The following is a 20,865-nucleotide window of genomic DNA, read 5'->3' on the forward strand; positions in this document are numbered from 1 at the left end:
TTAAATAAATCCTCCAGCCCTGTCCACCTCTCAATTCCCATGTTTGCCCACAGAGATTTGTTCCCTTCTCGTACATGTTGGCCTGACACAAGATCCCTTGGCCCTCAGCGTATCTTCCCAACATCAGATCTTTCAGCCTGTATACTGGCCCCAAACACTCCAAGACATGAGGATGTATGTGTGTACATGAGCATATTTGTGTGTACGTGAGCAACCAACTGAACAGATGGTTAATGTTTCCTAAGACTGCCCAGCCACTGTTGACATCTAAAACAGCCAGTTCAAGCCACGGTTCAGTTACAGCAGGAAATTAGAGGGATCATCAGTGAATAAATTGAGGGTATAGATTTATGTAGGTCCATGGGCTTCCCTGGTGGCTCAAACAGTAAAGAATCTGCCTGCAACGCAGGAGACCCAGGTTCAATCCCTGGGTCGGGAAGATCCCATGGAGAAGGAATTGGCAATCCACTCCACTGCTCTTGCCTGGAGAATTTCATAGACAGAGAAGCCTAGCAGGCTGCAGTTCATGGGACTACAAAGAGTTGGACATGATTGAACGACCAACTTTCACTTTCTTTCATCGACCTTGAAGCTGGAATTCTAAACTGCACATTGGAGAGGTTTGGGAGGGAATCTGATAACCAGACAGCTGGATTAGGGGAGAGGCATGGATACTAAGGGCTTTCCAGTGGTCACAGTGATAAAGAATCTGCTTGCTGATGCAGGAGATGCAGGAGACATGGGTTCGGTCCCTGGGTCAGAAAGATCCCCTGGAGGTGGTCATGGCAACCCACTCCAGTGTTTTTCCTGGAAAATCTTATGGACAGGACTTAGCAACTGAACACAGCATATAGATACTAAAGGTATAAAGGTATAGAAAAAAATTAAACTGACTTTCTTTTTAAAATTTTTTTAATATAAATTATTCATTTTAATTGGAGGCTAATTACTTTACAATGTTGTAGTGGTTTCATTTTGGACATGACCAAGAATAATGGAAGGCATAGTAGCTTTAGTTGGGACTATGAGATTCTTTTTTAACTGATATTAATAGATAAGAAGTCAATAGCTTGGTCTCTAGAGATTCAGGTAGATGCCCAGGGGTAGGCAACTTGGACCCAACTCTGTGACTTCCCATCTCAAAGATATTCAAGTTTGACAGTCCCTTGGCAAGAGATATTTAGAGAGGATTCCAGCATGGATTTAATTAAACACATGGTTCTAAACAATAGCTATACAGTCTGAATCACCTGGGGAGCTTTTGGAAAAAATCACACATGATGGAGTGTCTCTCTTTCTCTCTCACACACACACACATACACCCCATCACCCAGAGACAACTCTTCTGAATGAGTAGTAGTTTGTTGGGTTCTTGGTATCCACATTTCTACAAAGCTGCAAATCTGATCTGTATGCACACTCACAGGTGAGAACCTAAATTAAACAGTGATATGAATGGCTACCCCTTGACATCACACACATCCCAAACGGGCCTCAAGTATCTAACATTACTACTCTACAGTAACCCTCCATAGTAGGCATTATTTTCCCCATTTTACAGGTAAAGTGACTTAACATGGTTAAATAAAACGTCCAAAGTCACATGGGTAATCGTGTGATGGTTAGAAGCCGAATCCACATCCATCAGATTCCTTCTGCTACAACCACTGCCCCTCAAGTGCAGCTCCATCTCTGAAAATCTACAGTATAGGCCCCTTTCTATCACCTTCCACCTTGCTCACTCTCTCTCTCCTCAAGTTACATGCTTCCTCCCTCAAACCTAGCAAAATCCTTCCCAATGAAGAAACTGCTCCATGACTAATACAGGGATCCCTTCTTCCCCTGAGCTTTCGTGGCCTGTGTTCATGCGTTCACTTACTCATTTATTTATTGAGCACCTAGTATATGCAAGACAGTATGCTATACACTACAGCAGTGAACAAAATGGATAAGATCACTCCCCTCAGAGAACTTAGGGAGAGAATAATTAGACAAAAAAAAAATAAACCAACAAGGTAATTGCAGATGGTGGTAAATGTTAAGTAGGAGGAAAGATAATGTGATAGGATGGGAAAGGCTTTTTACATAGAGTGGTCAGGAATGGTTTGAGCTCTCTGAGGAGGTAACATCTGAGTTAGGACCTGAAGGATGAGAATGAGCCTGTCATGTTTATGACCAGAGGAAGAACATTTCAATCAAGCGAAATGGTCTTAGCCAACGCAAAGACCCTGAGATGAGAAAGTTCTTGATGTGTTCCAGAAGGGGGAATGCAGACTATTGGCTGGAGCACAGTCAGCAAGGAGAAGTGGCATGAGACGACGGTGCAGAGAAGAGCAGAGATGATCACAGAGGGCCTTGTAAGCCTTAGGAAAGAGCTTGGAGCTTATGAAAAAGCAGCTGAGTGCCATGCAAGGGTTTTGAGCAAGGGAATGAGATAATCTGACTCCGACTTTTAAAAGACCATTTTGACTGTTGGGTAGATAACAGATTGGAGAACAGGAATAAAAGGAGAGGTGGGCCAGGGTCTAGAGCAGAAGTCCAACAGAGAGAGAATGAGGTCTTAGATGCACTTGAGAGGTGATAATGGAGATGGAGAGAATGGGATGGATTCCAGACGTATAAAGGAAGCAAAACAAGATTCTTGGTGATAGATTGGATGTGAGAGTGAGAGAAGAAGTAGAAACAAGGATAATTATTTATCTGGGTCTTCTTGGTGGTCCAGTGATTAAGAACTCACCTGCCAGTGCAGGGGACACGGGTTCAATCCCCAGTCCAGGAACTAAGACCCCACATGTCATGGGGCAACTAAGCCTGTGTGCCACAATTACTGAGCCTATGCTCAAGAGCCTGCGTGTTGCAACTACTGAGTTCTCCAAGAGCAACTGCTGAAGCCCAAGGGCCCTAGAGCCCGTGCTCCACAGCAAGAGAAGCCACAGCAATGAGAAGCCAGGGCACCACAGCTAGACAGTAGCCCCTGCTTGCCGCAACTAGAGAAAGCCCACAGGCCCACAAGAAAGACCCAGTGCAGCCAAAAATATACTAAATAAATAATTTTTTAAAAGAATAATTATTTATCCTGTTCGTTTGACCTTTATTTCCTGATTGAGGATTTAGTGGGGTCCTTTTAATGACTATGTCTTCCCAAATACATGAACAGTTCCTAAAGGACAGAAGCTTTATCTTACAATCTCTTGCATCCTCACAACGCCTACTTACATTTGTATGTTTTACATAGTAAATAATAAAGAGCTGCTCATTGGTAGCTTGCTACTACTTCAACATTGTTCAAGATGCAAGAAATATTACTTTGGGGCTTCCTTTGTGGTCCAGTGGTTAAGAATCCACCTGTCAATGCAGGAGACGTGGGTTCAATACTTGATCCAGGAACTAAGATGCCACATGCCTCGGGGCAACCGAGCCCATGTACCACAACTCCCGAAGCCTGCACACCCTGGAGTCCACGCTCCCCAGCAAGAGAAGCCCACGCACTGCAACTGAGAGCAGCCCCCACTCTCGGCCATGAGAGGAAGCCCGAGCACAGGACGAAGGCCCAGCGCAGCCAAAAGTAAACAGATAAACCTTTCTCTAAATGTTACTTTGATATGACCAGAGCCCCTGAGGAAGGAAACACACATCAGTAAACTGTAAGTACCGATAACAAGACAGGAGTCCAACACCTCTATATTTTTTCACCTAACAGAGGTAACTCACACCTACCAAACACCAAGTAGATGAAAGCTGAGAAAAAGGCCCACAAAAACTAATATCGCTCTTGTTAACAGTGAATTCTGGGACTGCTTTTTAAACCGCAATAATTTTAATCGAAATTTTAATCAACAATTTTAATAATTTTAATTTTAAAACAACGGCATGCACCAAAATCCAACTAAACATAAGGTCGTCTCTTCCATATACACCATCTTATTTATTTCTCACGGAAAACCCTACTGCAAGGTAAATGTCTTTTTCTCACGTAGGTTACAGATACAAAAACGGAGGTCCGAAGAGTTTAAGTCACATTCAAAAGTTACTTCACTATTAAAAGGCAGAGCCAGTATTCAAACCACGGTTTTTGTGATCCTGAAGTCCAGGTTCATTCAATCCAGGCAGCCTCACACTGAAGGGGTTCACTCTAGGCTCTGACTTTATAGGTTAACCAAAACCTCAGAAGAAAAGGTTTCATGAAAAAGCATTTAAATCAGTCCAGAATGGTTCTATGACAATTTCCTCTGCCCCAACTTGTCTCCAAGAACTTAACCATAGCAAGAGAGTGGCTGGAAATGAATGTCCCCTGCCACTGTACTTGCCCTGAAGCTTTCTTGGTACTGATATTTAACCCTGGGTCTGGCCCAGGTCTTATCTGGGACATAAGCCCATCACAGATATTTGCATCATGCTGAGATGGCGGCCACTGCCACTTCTACTCAGGCCAAATGGGACCCAAGAAAGCCAGTGGCCCCTATTAAGACATATTCAAAAATCAATCCAACAGAGGTTACAATTGATAATAAAACTAGCACTATCACAATGAAAGAAGCCATTTAAAAACAGTTAACATCCAAAGGAAAGAAAAAAAAAAAGCTGCACAAATTTTGTGTTGCATATGCATAGGGGTGTTCATTAAAGCACATATATCTCTGGGTAATTATATTGAATCTCCATCAGGAATACAGTCATCTAATTATGATCGTGGCTGGGAATTTTTCCTTAGTATCCTATTATCTGTGATTTTATTCAAATAATCAACTTCAAAATAGGTCTCCCTGGGGGAAAACGAGGAGACGGCAATGGCACCCCACTCCAGTACTCTTGCCTGGACAATCCCATAGATGGAGAAGCCTGGTAGGCTGCAGACCGTGGGGTTGCTAAGAGTCGGAAACGACTGAGCGACTTCACTTTCACTTTTCACTTTCATATATTGGAGAAGGAAATGGCAACCCACTCCAGTGTTCTTGCCTGGAGAATCCCAGGGACAGGGGAGCCTGGTGGGCTGCCGTCTATGGGGTCGCACAGAGTCAGACACGACTGAAGCGATTTAGCAGCAGCAGCAGCAGGGGGAAAATGTGTTATGCCAGTTTCAAAGATCACATTGGTATTGTAACTCTGTCTCATATCTTGAAGGTAAAAATGCTTATCCACCCTGTTACCTTTAATATTCTACCCAAGAAAATGTTCCAGAAGGAAATTTGATGAAAGGTATAGGCAATTTATGGCATCTAATCAACAACTTACTGTATCAGCAATGACTGTTGTTTATTATACTTACAAGCAAATGATGTGATTGATGATAGAAATAACAGTATAATATAAGGCTTAATTTAAGACTGTTTTAGAGACCAATAAATAGCAAGCTGAGAAGAAAAAAAAAAAAAAGACCAATAATGTCCACAAATTGAGGCAGACATCTTGCCAAATGCTGAGGGAATGAATGATTGACCTATTCTACTTATTAATATTGACCCCCCCCAAAAAAGAAAAACTTTTTTTACTTTTTTCTTCCCAGAAAAATAAATCGTTCTTCTTTCCAGAAAAATAAACTACTAAATGAAAAACTCTAGCAAAAGGGCAGCTACACGGATGAAAATGAAAGAAAATCACATTAAAGTCGATTTTCACATTTATCCAACAATAAGTCCCTTACTGTGACTGAGTATCAAATCAGGGACTTCCCAGGTGGCACTAGTGGTAAAGAACCTGCCTACTATTGCAGGATACTAAGAGACAGGGATTCGATCCCTGAGTCAGGAAGGTCCCCTGGAGGAGAACACGGCAACCCGCTTGAGTATTCTTGCCTGGAGAATCCATGGATGGAGAAGCCTTGTGGGCTACAGTCTGTAGCAAAAAGTCAGACATGACTGAGCAACTAAGCACGCAGCATGCAGTATCAAATCAGAAGCTTTATAACACCTGGAAATTAGTGTAACATGATAGGTTGTAAGGGCCCAAACAGTCTAGGTAGGTGAATGCCAGAGTCTACACTACATTCATGCTCTAGATCAGATAATTCAGCACTTATACCTATACTCTTCATTTGTAAAAATGTTCTCTTCCCCTCTTAACAGTAAGCTCTCTGTGAGCTATGTCTATATCCTATACATTTAGAATATCCCCTATAGTCTCGTAAGCTATTAACATTATGAGCATTAATTTCAGTGAAGTTTAGTGGGTTGCAGTATCTTCTGTTAACAGTTTTCAGCAGCTAGCTATGATTTTACTGCTCTCTCAGGAGGAGATGAGCACACGTTCTTCTACTCCACCATCTTGAACCAGAACTCTGGCGAAGTTTATATGTAAGAAATATGGTCTAAGGAATGGAGTGGAAAAGTGTAGCCTTATGATAAAGTTTCACGCACTTTATGACGTTCTGAATCTGGCCAAATATAGTTAATTCAGGATCACTTGGGCATTAAACTACATACATATTTGATGTTGGGGTAGAAATCTTAACATCGCAATATGAGACAACTTGAATTCAGAAAATCATACCACAATCATCCAAGGGAAATGAGAGGGTTACATAATTCCATGATGCACATTCTTATAAGCATCTTATGAACTGCTGTCATTGAACTCATTAGTACCAAAAAGTCTACTTGCCCTTAAGACAGTAGAAAGAAAAAAATTACTTTTTAGTGGATTTTGTATTCTGAAGTCTCCCATGAACTTTAACCTCAATACTTTTCCTTCAGATCGTATCCACAGATCATTTGGAGGGAAAAGAAAATTTTCCATTTCACATAAAAACACTTATTGTCAACAAATAGTGTCTAATATGGAAACAGGTAGACTCTGAACACTTCAGAAACATCAGAGGAGGTGACAGGGTAGGTAAAAGCATGAGTGCTGGAAGGAAAATGAAAAACTTTATCAGTATATTTCTTACAGAGATCTTCCATTTGCAGAGGTGAAATGGTTTTTGATGCTTTGAGCTGTATAACAATCTTTTTTGTTGAGTAGCCTCCCTCAACAGATGAATGAAGAAATAAAATGTGGCATATATGTACAACATAAAATTATTCAGCCTGAAAAAGGAATGACGTTCTTCGAAAGGTACAAACTTCCAGTTATAAAATAAATAAGTACTTGGGATAAAATGTACAAAGTGATAAATTGATACTGCTACACATCATATATGAAAATTGTTGAGAGTAAATCCTAAAAGTTCTCATCACAAGGAAAAAACTATCATTTTTCTATTTCTCTTTTTTAATGGAAACATCCAGCGTGTAGCTTTTATGTATTTATTTAGCTGACCTGTGAGATCTTAGTTTGCCAACGAGAGATCAAACCTGGGCCACCTGCGGTGGAAGTGCAGAGTCCTAACCACTGGACCACCAGGGAATTCCCCTCATTTTCTATGTTTTTAATGTTGTATCTGTATGTGATGATGAATGGGCACTAAATTCACAGTGATAATCATTTCATGATATGGTGTATGTAAGTCAAATCATTATGCTGCACATTTTAAATTTATACAGTGATGCATGTTAATTACATCTCAATGAAACTAAAAGGGAAAAAAATGAATGAAGTTCTATACATGCTGTAAAATGGATGAACCTTGAAAATATTATGTTAAGTCAAATAAGCCAGACATAAAAAGACAAGTATTGTATGAGTCCACACATATGAGGTAACTATAATACAAATTCACAGGGACAGAAAATAGAAGAGAGAAGAAGGAATGGGGGATTCTTCTTTAATGGGTATAGAGTTTCTGTTTTGGTTGATGCAAATCAACAGCAGTGATGGTTGCACAACACCGTGAATGCACTTTATGCCACTGAACTGTACATTTATAAATGGCTTATAAACGGCTAAAATGGTGAACTTTACATTATGTGTGGTTTACCACAGCAACAATTTTTTAAAGCAGATTGGCAATTATTTCAAGTAGACAGAAAGGGCCTTGAAGCTGATAAGAGACATACTGGTGGGGAGAGAATTACTGGGAGATGTAATCTGTACAGAAACACAAAAGGATCAGACCTATGTTGGCTTCAAAATCCATGGTTATGGAACTTCCCTGGTGGTCCAATGGCTAAGACTCTGCGCTCCCAGTACAAGGCGCCTGGGTTCAATCCCCAGTCAGGGAGCTAGATCCTGCATGCCACAACTAAGAACCCATACAGCCAAACAGATAAATTAAATAAATATTTTTTTAAAAACCCATGGTTAGGAGTTAGGATCTTACTCTAGGTGCAGTGGCCATTTCACTGTTTTTAGAGGAGTTTTAAGCAAGAAGAAGCAAGCATAGAAGTGGATTCTTAAGGGACTTTCAGTACCAGACATTCTCTGGTGAGAACTCCCAGTCTGAAAGGAAGACAAGGCCCCCAAAAGGATGGGAACAAACCTGGATGGTCCCAGAACCCTCAACTGGTCCACCTACACTGTTAACCACTGTCACTAGATGCTTGCACAGGAAGCAAACTACCCAAACGGAAGGATGCAAATGCCACCTCTTCCTTGACCCACCCCATCTCTCCATCTGAACTCTCTAAGTTTTTACCCATTTTTCTTACATGATACTTAAGAATTCACTCTTATAGAATAATTCGTGGTGTACCTGCTTTTTCTCCTTCCAGATTCCAGACTTGCCTAGTCACAGGATCTATCAAGTATAGCATCAGATCTGGACTCTGGATTTGTTGCTAATGATAACGTGGCTAAAGTGACTCCCTCACTTTGCTTCTGGCTTGGCTGAATTTTTTAAAACTCAAATTCTTTAAGCTGTCACTTACAACTGGCACCTTTTCTGAAAATTAAAAAATAATAATAATAGCAAATAAAAGCTAGACAGCCTGACAAACCTAGACAGCCTATTAAAAAGCAGAGACATTACTTTGCCAACGAAAGTCTGTCCAGTCAAAGCTATGGTTTTACCGGTAGTCATGCACAGGTGTGAGAGTTGGACCAGAAAGAAGGTTGAGCACCGAAGAATTGATACTTTAAGGCTGTGGTGCTGAGAAGACTCTTGAAAATCCCTTGGACAGCAAGGAGATCAAATCAGTCAATCCTAAGGGAAATCAACCCTGAATATTTGTTGGAAGGACTGAGGCTGAAGCTGAAGCTCCAATACCTTGTCCACCTGATGTGAAGAGCTGACTCACTGGAAAAGACCCTGATGCTGGGAAAGATGGAGGGCAGGAGAAGGGGGGCAATAGAGGATGAAGTGGTTGGATGGCATCACCAACTTGATGGACATGAATTTAGCAAACCCTGGGAGACAGTGAAGGACAGGGAAGCCTGGCGTGCTGCAGTCCATGGGGTGGCAAAGAGTTGGACATGACTTAGAAACTGAACAACAACAAAGGAAATGCAAGCTGCTGCTGCTGCTGCTAAGTCGCTTCAGTCGTGTCCGACTCTGTGCGACCCCATAGACAGAAGCCCACCAGGCTCCGTCATCCCTGGGATTCTCCAGGCAAGAATACTAGAGTGGGCTGCCATTTCCTTCTCCAGTGCATGAAAGGGAAAAGTGAAAGCGAAGTCGCTCAGTCGTGTCCGACTCTTAGCGACCCCATGGACTGTGGCCTACCAGGCTCCTCTGTCCATGGGAGTTTCCAGGCAAGAGTACTGGAGTGGGGTGCCATTGCCTTCTCCAAAATGCAAGCTAGAGATTGTCTTTTCCAGAGAGATGCTGGAAATGTGTGATGGACGTTTCTACAAATTCTTACCTATTTTGGAAGATGTCATCTTCCCTTCCATCATCCACTTCTGAGGCCTGCTTGAACAGGGAACTTATGCCACAGCCCCCTTCCATCCCCCCCCGACCAAAGCAGCAGCACAGCCTCCAGTAATTGGGAGAAGGCAAACAACAGGATCCGCCAACGGTACCTTCTCTGGCGGGGAAGTCCATCATCAGACACACACGCTGCCATCTGGACCACACAGCTGCTCCTTTCATAAGTACCTGCTCTTCAGCATCCAAGTTCACAGTTTGCTAGTGTTTTCAGTGGGATTCCCAATTCCTGTGGCTTCATAACGCTCAACTAAAAATACAGTGCTGGCTGGCACAGGGCCCAGATTCTGGAGCCCCAAAGAAGACTGAAGAAGGATAAATATGAAGGCGTGAGCTTAGAGAGAAGGCACAGCAGGGAGAAGCCAGTGGCCATGTGGTGACACGGGGGAGGGTGTCAGCAAGCACAGGGAACAGTTATTACCGGAGGGAAGAAAGAAACGAAGACCTGCTAAGTGACAGTTCTTTGGGGACTGGAACAAGCACTCTTCTCTAAATTAACTTTCTACATCCTTAGTTCAGTAACCTGGATGATGACTGACTTTCAAAGTAATACGAATTGTCTTATACGAAGTTTCTTACGTAAATCTCTAGGGAGTTCTTTGACATGCATTATGGCACATTTTAATCTCAGTTCTGTATTTTAATTGATCCACAGAAAGACAATGTGAGACCTAAAATGTACTTTTAGAATTTCTTAACAGGATGACAATTATCAGAATGCGATTAGAGCCTGAATCGTAAATCAGAATATCAAAAGGATTAACTTAGTCAACCCCATCACTGAGGTTTCTCAGCTACACAACAAATTCCATGAAAACTGCGTTATTTTCTTTTTTTCAAAATGGAAACAATTTTGTTACTTTGTCTAATACGTTAAAAAAAAATTCCTTCAATAACATTTTCGGGGGTTGTTTTGTTTTGTTTTGGCTGCACCCTATGGCATGCAGGGGTCGTCCTTGGTGACTCAGACAGTAAAGAATTTGCCTGCAATGTGGGAGACCTGGGTTTGACCCCTGGGTTGGGAAGATCCCCTGGAGGATGGCGTGGCAACCCACTCTAGTATTCTTGCCTGGAGAGTCCCCATGACAGAGGAGACTGAAGGGCTACAGTCCACAGGGTCGGAAAGAGTTGGACACGACTGAGCGACTAAGCAGAGCAGCATGGCATACAGGAGCCTGGTTTGCCCCCCAGGGACCGAACCCGTGCCCCCTGCAGGGGAAGTGCAGAGTCCTAAACACTGGATCGCCGGGGAATTCCTCCGCACAGTTCATGGTTTAATGTATAGCTTTCTGAGCTTTTTCATAAACATCTGTATATATGAAATTTTTCAAAATTAAGGGCATATTATTCATATAGTTTGTAATTCAGTAATATACTGTTAACATACCTATGTCAGTAAACATTCTTTTCAACATATTAGCTACAGAATATTCCATCTCATGTATATGCTATGATTTATTTGACTAATTTCTTTATCGACAGACATTTGAAACTGTCTCCAATATTTCAGTATTATAAACACATATAACTACAGGAAATCAAAAAGTAAGTGAGTGTAAAGTAAGTGAGTGCCTTACCCTTCTCTCTGCAAATAAATTTGAAATTGATGATTTTTTTAAGAACATGTAAATTACCAAAATGAATATCAAAAAGAATAGGAAACTTAAACAGGACTAGTAAGTATTCATTTTTTTTAAAATATCCCAAGGACTACCTCTCCCCAAGTGCCACATCCAGATGGTTTTCCAGGTGAAATCTTCAAAAATCCTGTTTATTATATTCCAGAAAATACAGAAAGAAGGAAATGCTTTCACTTTCTTTTCTCAAAATTTAGAATAACATTAATAACTATACCACCAAAGATAGCATAGAAAAGAAAATAGACCAATCTTACCTATGAATATCAATGCAAGAATTTTAGATACAATTTAGCCAATATAATCCAGACTGAAAGAATAAAACACCAAAGACCCAAAAGAATCCATTCCAGTAACTAGTATTGATCATTATTAGGAAATGTAATAATAGAAACCAACATATAACTGGTTAAAAGGAGAAAAGTATACATGATCACCTTAATACATGCTTAAAAGACATGATAAAAATAATACAAATCCCAGTAAAATGGGAATAGATGAATACTTCCTTAATATTATGTATATAAGGCCAAAAACAGGTAAAATGATGAAAAGACGAAAGTAGAAAACAAACCAGAAGCCAATACCATCACAAAAACAGACGGCGTATACCAGAATGATTAAGCATACAACCTCAGAAACTAGAATTTTGAGTTCAAATTTCAGCTCTATCACTAGTTCGATAACCTCAAACAAATTACTTAACTTTTCCATGCCTCAGTTTTTCTATCTGTAAAGTGCGATAATAATAGTACACATTCATAGGGCTTTCGTAAGGACTGAATGAGTGCTTAGAACAGAACTTAGCACATAGCACTCTATCAGTGTACATGAAAACCTAACTAGATGTCGGTAATATCAGAAAGTCAAAATCATGAATGATAATGAAATACTCAAACCACTCCCATGAAAGTCAGGAATAAGGAAAGAAAATTCAAAGTCAGTACTACTACTTAAACTTTTGCTCTGAAAACAGTAGCTAAGTGGTCAGTTAAGAGAAAAACGTAACTATTATAAACATGGGAAAATGAAAGATGGAATTATCATCATTATCAGATGATATTATTCCTTTAAATACCAAGATAATCAACTGAAAATCTAGTAGAAACAATAGGAAATTATTAGATTTATTTAATACATTCATTACCCCAAAAAGAGATTTAGAGAGATATAGGAAAACAGCCTCGAGGGGAAGCTGGACCTTTGAAAAACTTACCTTGGCAATTTAATTTGGGGGGCTCCCACGTGCCCGTGGCTGTGCAGCTTGAAACCGTATCTTCTGGGCCACTGAAGAATCCTTCTTTGCAAGCATAATGAACCTGACTGCCAAGCCTAGAGGTATAATTTCCTATAATATAGCCACCTGGAATCTCAGGAGGGGTCCCACAGTCTATTTCTGAAAATAAATTAATGTCAAACTTGTTACTATATAAATGTGTACTTTCAAACTATATAATCTCTTTCCATCTTTACTTTATCCTCTCTTCCCTCACACATACACACTCGAGTTGTATTTTAAAACAGACTGACTCATTTCTACAAGACTTTTGGGCATGTTTCCAATGAGTGTCTCTATTCATTCGTCTGGTCTTCCACAAGTAACAGCACAAAACTGAAAGGATCTGGCAATCACCTCTCACTAACGTACACTAACTAAAGATAAGCCTATGGGCTTCCCTGGTGACTCAGTGGTAAAGAACCCACCAGGCAATACAGGAGACATGAGTTCAATCCCCGAGTCGGGAAGATCCCCTGGAGAAGAAAAGGGTAACCCACTCCAGTATCCTTGTCTGGGAAATGCCACGGACAGGAGACTGGTGGGCTACAGTACAGGGCTGCAAAAAAGTCAGACATGACTTAGGGACTAAACAACAACGAAGAGAAGCCTAGCCCAGCAAAGTATAAATACCTTAAAATATATAAGCCTTTATAACTTCCTTGGTAACTTTTGAGATGCTGGTCCTTACCAGATTAGCTGTGTTTACTATCTAATATAATGGTTAATTTCTGAATATCTATTAACTACAAAAATCCCTAAAGTTTACTAATGTTAACTTTAACAAGGCCCCTTCTATCATGATTGTTATTTAACTTTACAGGTTATAAATATGCAAAAAAAAAAAAAACAGATTCCCACCAATATCCTCAACACAGACCCACAGACTTAGGCTCAGAGCAGGAGAACAACATCAGAGCAGGAGAGTCGCCAACAGACTCTCACCTTCAGACGCTGCATTCTTTGGCAGGAACCCACCTGTGCATGATGTGGCATCTCTAGTCGGATGGAAAGGCTCAGGTCCACCTTTTGGTAAGTATCCATCCATACAGTAGCATTCATAGCTCCCACGAGTGTTCACACACCGTCCTCCACGCCTGCAGCGGCTGGAAACCTCACACTCATCTATGTCTTGAGACCCATACAAGAAGGGAGAGAAAAACAGAAAAAGGAGAAAAGGGCTGGACATTGTGACAGCCATTTCTTCTTTGTGGTGAGGGATTTAACTTTTTATTTTGTATTGGGGTAAAGCCAATTATCAGTGTTGTAACAGTTTCAAGTGAACAGAGAAGGGAGACGCCCATACATATACTTGTATCCATTCTCCCCCAAACTCCCCTCCCATCCAGGCTGCCACATAACACTGAGCAGAGCTCCCTGCACTATATAGAAGGTCCTTGTTGGTTATCCATTTTAAAAACAGCAGTGTGTACAAGTCCATCCCAAACTATCCCTTCCCCTACCCGCCAACAACCATAAGGTTATTCTCAAAGTGTGTGAGTCTCTGTTTTGTAAGTTCATTTATATCACTTTTTTAGATTCCATATGCACAAGACGTTGTATGATATTTCTCCTTTTCTGTCTGACTTACTTCACTCAGTGTGACAATCTCTAGGTCCACCCATGTTGCTGCAAATGGCATTATTTTGTTCTTTTTAATGGCTGAGTAATATTCCATTGTATATATGTGGCACATCTTCTTTATCCATTCTTCCTGACAGCTACTCTCACACTCTCAATATACACTTAGAAGTAGATGCATTTGTTTGTAACTGTATCACAAATTTATTGTACTCCTTAAGAGTTCTTCTCCTGTGTCCTTCATATCACAGGCACTAAGAGGTGCTCAATAAATATTTGTCAATGTGTTCTGAAAATTTATAAAAGCCAACAACTATTACCAACTCTCTTGACAAACCAACAAAATGAACCCAAAGAAGTATGCTAAAAAATTCAATTACTATAAAATAAGGCTGGCATCAACTTCATGTTAAAATATCTGATGAACTCCTAATACAAAACAGCTTAGACCAGAGTGAAAAATGTTTCATGAGCATAAGGCAAGAAGAAAAGAAGCTACTTATAAGGGTATCACTAATTTTACCAAGAGTAGAAGTGCTTAAAGCAGCCTTCAAGAAGGATAAGACATGTTTCATAGCAGACTTTTCCCTTTGACTGAAGATTGTCAGTGGTAGCAGGTGCAGGAGTAAAAACCACACAATCATTCAGAGGCTGAAAAAAAGAAATATTTCTGCAAGTTAGCAGTTTTCCCCCTCAGACTTGGCTTAGTGAACAAAACTTAAACCTTTAGAAACTCCAGCAGAGCCACAGACACACCAATTTCACTTAGAAAAAGAAAGTACCTTAAGTAAAAGGGGACTTTTTCCAGGACATTTGCAAGAATTATCAGGGGGACAGAGGACAGGAGGGGCAGTGTGACTGAAGAAAGTCTGGTTGTTCCCAGACTCTGGGATTTCAAAGACCTGTAATTTTGGAAGAACTAATATTGTTGTTGATGTTGTTGCTGTTGTTCAATCGCTAAGTTCTGTCCAACTCTTTGCAACCCCATGGACTGCCAGGCTCCTCTGTCTTCCACTATCTCTCAGAGTTTGCTCAAATTCACGTCCGTTGAGGCAATGATGCTATCTAATCATCTCATCCTCTGTCGCCCCCTTCTCTTTTTGCCTTCAGTCTTTCCCATCATCAGGGTCTTTTCCAATGAGTCAGCTCTTTGCATCTGGTGGCCAAAGTACTGGAGCATCAGCTTCAGCATCAGTCCTTCCAATGAATATTCAGGGTTGATTTCCTTTAGAATTGACTGGCTTGATCTCCTTGTAGTCCAAGAAACTCTCAAGAGTCTTCTCCAGTACCACAATTCAAAAGCATCAATTCTTTAACACTCAGCCTTTTTTATGGTCCAGCTCCCACATCCATACTTGAACGACTGGAAAAAACATTGCTTTGACTAGACGGACCTTTGTCGGCAAAGTGACATCTCTGCTTTTTAATATATTGTCTAGGTTTGTCATAGCTTTTCTTCCCAGGAGTAAAATTCTTTTAATTTCATGATTGCAGTCACTGTATGCAATAATTTGGGAGCCCAAGAAAATAAAATCTGTCACAGCTTCCACTTTTTCCCCTTCTATTTACTATGAAGTGATGGGACCAGATACCATGATCTTAGTTTTTGAATACTGAGTTTTAAGCCAGCTTTTTCACTTTCCTCTTTCACCTTCATCAAGTGGCTCTTTAATTCCTCTTCATTTTGTGCCATTAGAGTTGGTATCATCTGCATATCTGATGTTGTTGATATTTCTCCTGGCAATCTTGATTCCAGCTTGTGCTTCATCCAGCCTGGCATTTTGCATGATGTACTCTGCATAGTAGTTAAATAGCAGGGTGACAATATATAGCCTTGTCATACTCCTTTCCAAATTCTGAAGCAGTTAGTTGTTCCATGTAAGGTTCTAACTGTTGCTTCTTGACCTGCATACAGATTTCTCAGGAAGCAGGTCAGGCAGTCTGGTATTCCCATCTCTTTAAGAATTTTCCACAGTTTGTTTTGTTCCACACAGTCAAAGGCTTTAGTGAAGTCAATGAAGAAGAAGTAGATATTTTTCTGGAATTCTCTTGTTTTCTCCATGATCCAACAAATGTTGGCAATCTGGTCTCTGGTTCCTCTGCCTTTTCTAAACCCAGCTTGTACATCTGGAAATTCTCAGTTCACTGCTGAAGCCTCACTTGAAGGATTTTGAGCACATCCTTGCTAGCATATGAAATAAGTGCAACTGTAGTTTGAACATTCTTTGGCATTGCCCTTCTTTGGGACTAGAATGAAAACTGACCTTTTCCAGTCCTGTGGCCACTGCTGAGTTTTCCAAATTTGATGGCATATTGAGTGCAGCACTTTCACAGCATCATCTTTTAGGATTTGAAACAGCTCAGCTGGAATTCTGTCACCTCCACTAGCTTTGTTCATAGTGATGCTTCCTAAGGCCCACTTGACTTGACACTCCAGGATGTCTGGCTCTAGGTGAGTGACCACACCATCATGGTTATCCAGGTCATTGAGACCTTTTTTGTATAGTTTTTCTGTGTATTCTTATCACCTCTTCTTAATCTCTTCTGCTTTTGTTAGGTCCTTACCGTTTTTGTGCTTTATCATGCCCATCCTTGCATGAAATGTTCCCTTGGTATCTCCAATTTTCTTGAAGAGATCTCTAGTCTGTCCCATTCTATTGTTTTCCTCTATTTCTTTGCATGGTTCACTTAAGAAGGCCTTCTTATCTCTCCTTGCTGTTCTCTAGAATTCTGAATTCAGTTGGGTATATCCTCCCCCTTCTCCTTTGCCCTTTGCTTCTCTTCTTTTCTCAGCTATTTGTAAAACTTTCTCAGACAACCACTTTGCCTTCTTGCATTTCTTTTCTTGTTCTATTTTTCCAGTAAAGCCTTTTTTTTTTCAAAAAAACTGACACTATCATTTCAATTAAAAAATTAAAAAAAGAACATTTTAACAATGCCCCTGCTCAAAAGGAAGAATATAATCTCAGAATCCTTTCAAATTTTTGCTTAGTGATTTTATTAAAATTCACTATATTCTTTATATTGGTTTGTTTGGTTTTGGGTTTTGGACCAAGGAATACCTACCTCATTGCTAGCTGGTTGTTGTCTGGGAAACAGTAATTCATTCAGTTGCTGGAGGAGACCCAACGGACCAATTCTGATCAACCTGCATCTTAAGTGCAGCAAATTTTGGGAAACTCTGTGGGAAACAGGCTCCAGAGATGGCTGTCAACAATTCTTCCCCTTCCTTTCTTGCCTCTCCTCCCATCAAGAATGGAATCCATTTCCCCTCCTCTTGAGCCAGTCTTGAGACTTGCTTTGTCCAACAGAACTTGGCAGAAGCAACATGGCACCTGCATTGGACATCACCTTAGACGATGCCTGGCAGCTTCCTCTCTCCCTCAGCTGGAATCCAGTGTCCATGCTAAAGAAAACCCAGGCTGTGGTGCTTGGGAGACAGGACAGTCAGAGAGGCCCTAAAGATGAGATGCCACCTGAAGGAGAACTAAGGTGGCCTGCTTGACAGCTAGAATCAAGGTCCAGGTAGCGATAGTGGTAAAGAATCCACCTGCCAACACAGGAGATGCAAGAGACATGGATAGAGCTCTTGGAGCAGGAAACGGCAACCCACTCCAGTATTCTTGTCTGGAAAATTCCATGCCATGGTCAGAGGAGCCTGGAGAGCTACAGTCCATAGGGTCGCAAAGAGTCGGACACAACTGAACACACACACACACACACACACATACACACAAACCAAGGCCCGAGCCGTATGTGAGAGAGGCCTTCTTTCATCAGCCCAGCCTAGTCCAGCCACCAGTTGAATATGTTCACACAAGTGACAAAACCACCTAGCCACAGAACTGTAACAAACAATAAATTGTTGTTTTAAACCACTAAATTTGGGGGAGTTGTGAGGTGGGAGGAGTAGAGTTACTCAATAAGAAATAACCAAGACACTCCTAACATAGGAAGAGATGCTGAAATCCAAATAAGGTTAAGAAGACACTGTATTAATGAAAAAGGGAATTTCTGAGAAAAAAAAAATGAAGTCTTGGAAATTAGAAACAAAATATGAATGCCAAAAATAAAAGCTCAATAGAGGCACTGAAAATAAATTCACAAATTTCAACTCAAGGAATTCTCCAAAACACACAGAAAAATTAATTATCTAAGATAGAAACTGTGGGACAAAAAAAATAATATGAGGACAGACCCAAAACATTCAATATCTATTTAAAAGGAATTACAGAAGAAAATGGAATTAATATATAAAAAATTAGTAACAAAAGAAAAACTGCTCCAGTTTCTTATTCAAATAAAAATAGCCTTTTAAAAAGGTGACAGGCATGAATGTTGAAAAATGAGTCATTCTGGGTTTCAAGGAAGAAGAGAAAAATCTATAAACCTCCTGAGAGAAAGGAATAGTAATTTATGAGGAAAAGAGAAGCAACCTGACCCAGGACTTCTTGTCTGAAACACTAAATGCCAGATAGCACAGGAGTAATATGTACAGAGTTCTAAAGAAAAGAGAGGAAAACATCACGCTATATTTAAGGAAAGGAATGACATTCTAGAACATGAATGATCTCAAGAACCACACTACTGACCAAAAAAAAAAATCAGAATAAACATTGTCAAGAAAGGAGAAAACATCATAAAACACAACAAAGGGTGGGGAGAAGTGAAACCAGTCAAACAAACATTGTTTTTCGCTCTTTTTTCTATAGTTTTATTAACTTATCTATTTTTGGCTGTGCTGGGTCTTCGTTGCTCTGTGGGCTTTTCCTCTAGTTGCAGCGAACAGGGGCTCTTCTCTAGCTGAGCTGTGCAGGTTTCTCATTACTGTGGCTTTTGTTGTTTCGGAGCAGGGAGCACAGACTCTAGGGAGCACGGACTTCAGCAGTTGCAGCTCCCGAGCTCTAGAGCACAGGCTCAATAGTTGTGGCACAAGGGCTTATTTGCACGTGGGATCTTCCCAGATCAAGGATCAAACCCATGTCTCCTGAATTGGCAGGCAGATTCTTTACCACTTAGCCACCAGGCAAACCCAACAAACATTGTTGATAACAAAATCATGGAAGTTTGGGTAATTGTTAAGAAAGGATTCTTAAAATCAATCTCAATCTAGTACAAACTTTAGAAATGATTTCAGCACTGTGTTCCTAGACTGGATCTATCATCTTAGCTTAGTAAGATTTTTTTTCCCACTGAGGAATTTGAAAAATGTGTTTATGTACACACTTTTAACACAGAAACCATTGTCCAGCCCGTCCACCTGCCCCAGATTCCTAAAAAGGTAATTAATTTTTCAGTAGCTACTAAAAAGGTCTAAGTATTATAAGGCAAAAATGCAGTGGTATGGAAAATGCTTGGAGTTTCTAGATACTGATTAGCTCTGTATGAGTCACTGCAGGCATTAATCCGTTTGCCTTGTGTACAGTCATTCAATAGCCTAATAACAATAATTGTTATAATGACTGTTAATAAAGATAACTCCTGCATGTCATCTTGTGCATGTCAAGCACTGTTCTTAACACTTCGTTATTTATTAATGATTATTTTCCATCTTATTCAATCCTCACAAAATCCCTGGGAGGTTGATGCTATTATTATCCCCATTTTACAGATGAAGTAACTGAAGCATAGAATGGTTAACCTGAAGCCATGCAGGTTAAACGGTGGAAAAGCTACAATCAGAAGCCAGGTGTCTGGCTTCTGAGACCATACCCTTAAACACTACGTCACACTGTTTCTTCCTTTAAAATCTAATTTTACCATCATCCAATCAATAATTCTCTGTCTTGTCCACAGAGATTGTCAGGAACGTCAATTGCCTTAAGGAAGTCTGGATGTATTTACCATATATCACTGAGATGAGTATGACATGATTTTGATGTTTAATCCTCTGCTACTTCCTCATTTTCCCAAAGCATACCTTTACTAAACTGTCCTAGATCTTGACTGAATAGACATGTTAAGGTCATCACGTTAAGCTCAACAGGACAAATTCTCCATGTAGTGGTAGACTCCATTGGGTCTCCAAGGTTATAACATGTCTGCTTGTGAAGAAAAAATGTTCTGAGCAACTGTATTAACATAGTTAACTAATCAAGGGAGAAAATTCCCTATGCCTCATTCTGTATATAAGATTATTTAACTTTATCCACAGCCAGAACCATTCTTTGGTAGAAAATACAGCAAAACCGGGCAGGACACTCTGACCTCATCCCAGAGCCCTGGTGTTCTATATTTAAAATTCTTTCATGGATTTGAAAGTCAAACAGACCCAGGTTGGAGAATTGATTCTGCTACCTACTATTTGTACTAATGTCTGTTCTTTAACCTTTCCAAACCATTTCTGTAAAATGAAGTTAATTATAGTAGCGTTTTTTGGCACAGATTAAACAAAACATGTGGAAAGCACTTAACACAGTGCCTGCTTGATCTCTGGTCCTCAATACTTATTTTCCAATATGTGAATGGGCCTCGCCTCTACTGACTCAGTTCTCCCTAGAGCACAAGCCACTCCTTCATAACCCACGCCTGACCCTGACCATGAACATGAACAATGAGCATCCACACGCATACATCCTCACATGGGGTTCTTGATTACAGGCAGGGGAGTGGCCACACGGTTGTTGATTTAA

General features: G+C 40.4%; 1 protein-coding gene across 7 annotated transcripts in view; it reads right to left on the bottom strand.

Moving 5' to 3' along the window:
* Positions 1-20,865, bottom strand: part of SUSD1 (sushi domain containing 1) — a 132,871-nt gene that overhangs the window by 87,319 nt on the left and 24,687 nt on the right. For all 7 annotated transcript variants that reach the window (XM_081526699.1, XM_081526661.1, XM_081526694.1 and 4 more), the window contains 2 exons: positions 13,631-13,783; positions 12,593-12,772 (listed from right to left, as the gene is read on the bottom strand). In XM_081526699.1, the coding sequence (XP_081382825.1) occupies positions 12,593-12,772; positions 13,631-13,783 (333 nt within the window). The remainder of the gene's footprint in view (positions 1-12,592; positions 12,773-13,630; positions 13,784-20,865) is intronic.

This window comes from Giraffa tippelskirchi, chromosome 1 (genome assembly GCF_054371585.1).
Source record: "Giraffa tippelskirchi isolate mGirTip1 chromosome 1, T2T-mGirTip1v1.2.pri, whole genome shotgun sequence".
In the NCBI taxonomy this organism is placed as follows: Eukaryota; Metazoa; Chordata; class Mammalia; order Artiodactyla; family Giraffidae; genus Giraffa; species Giraffa tippelskirchi.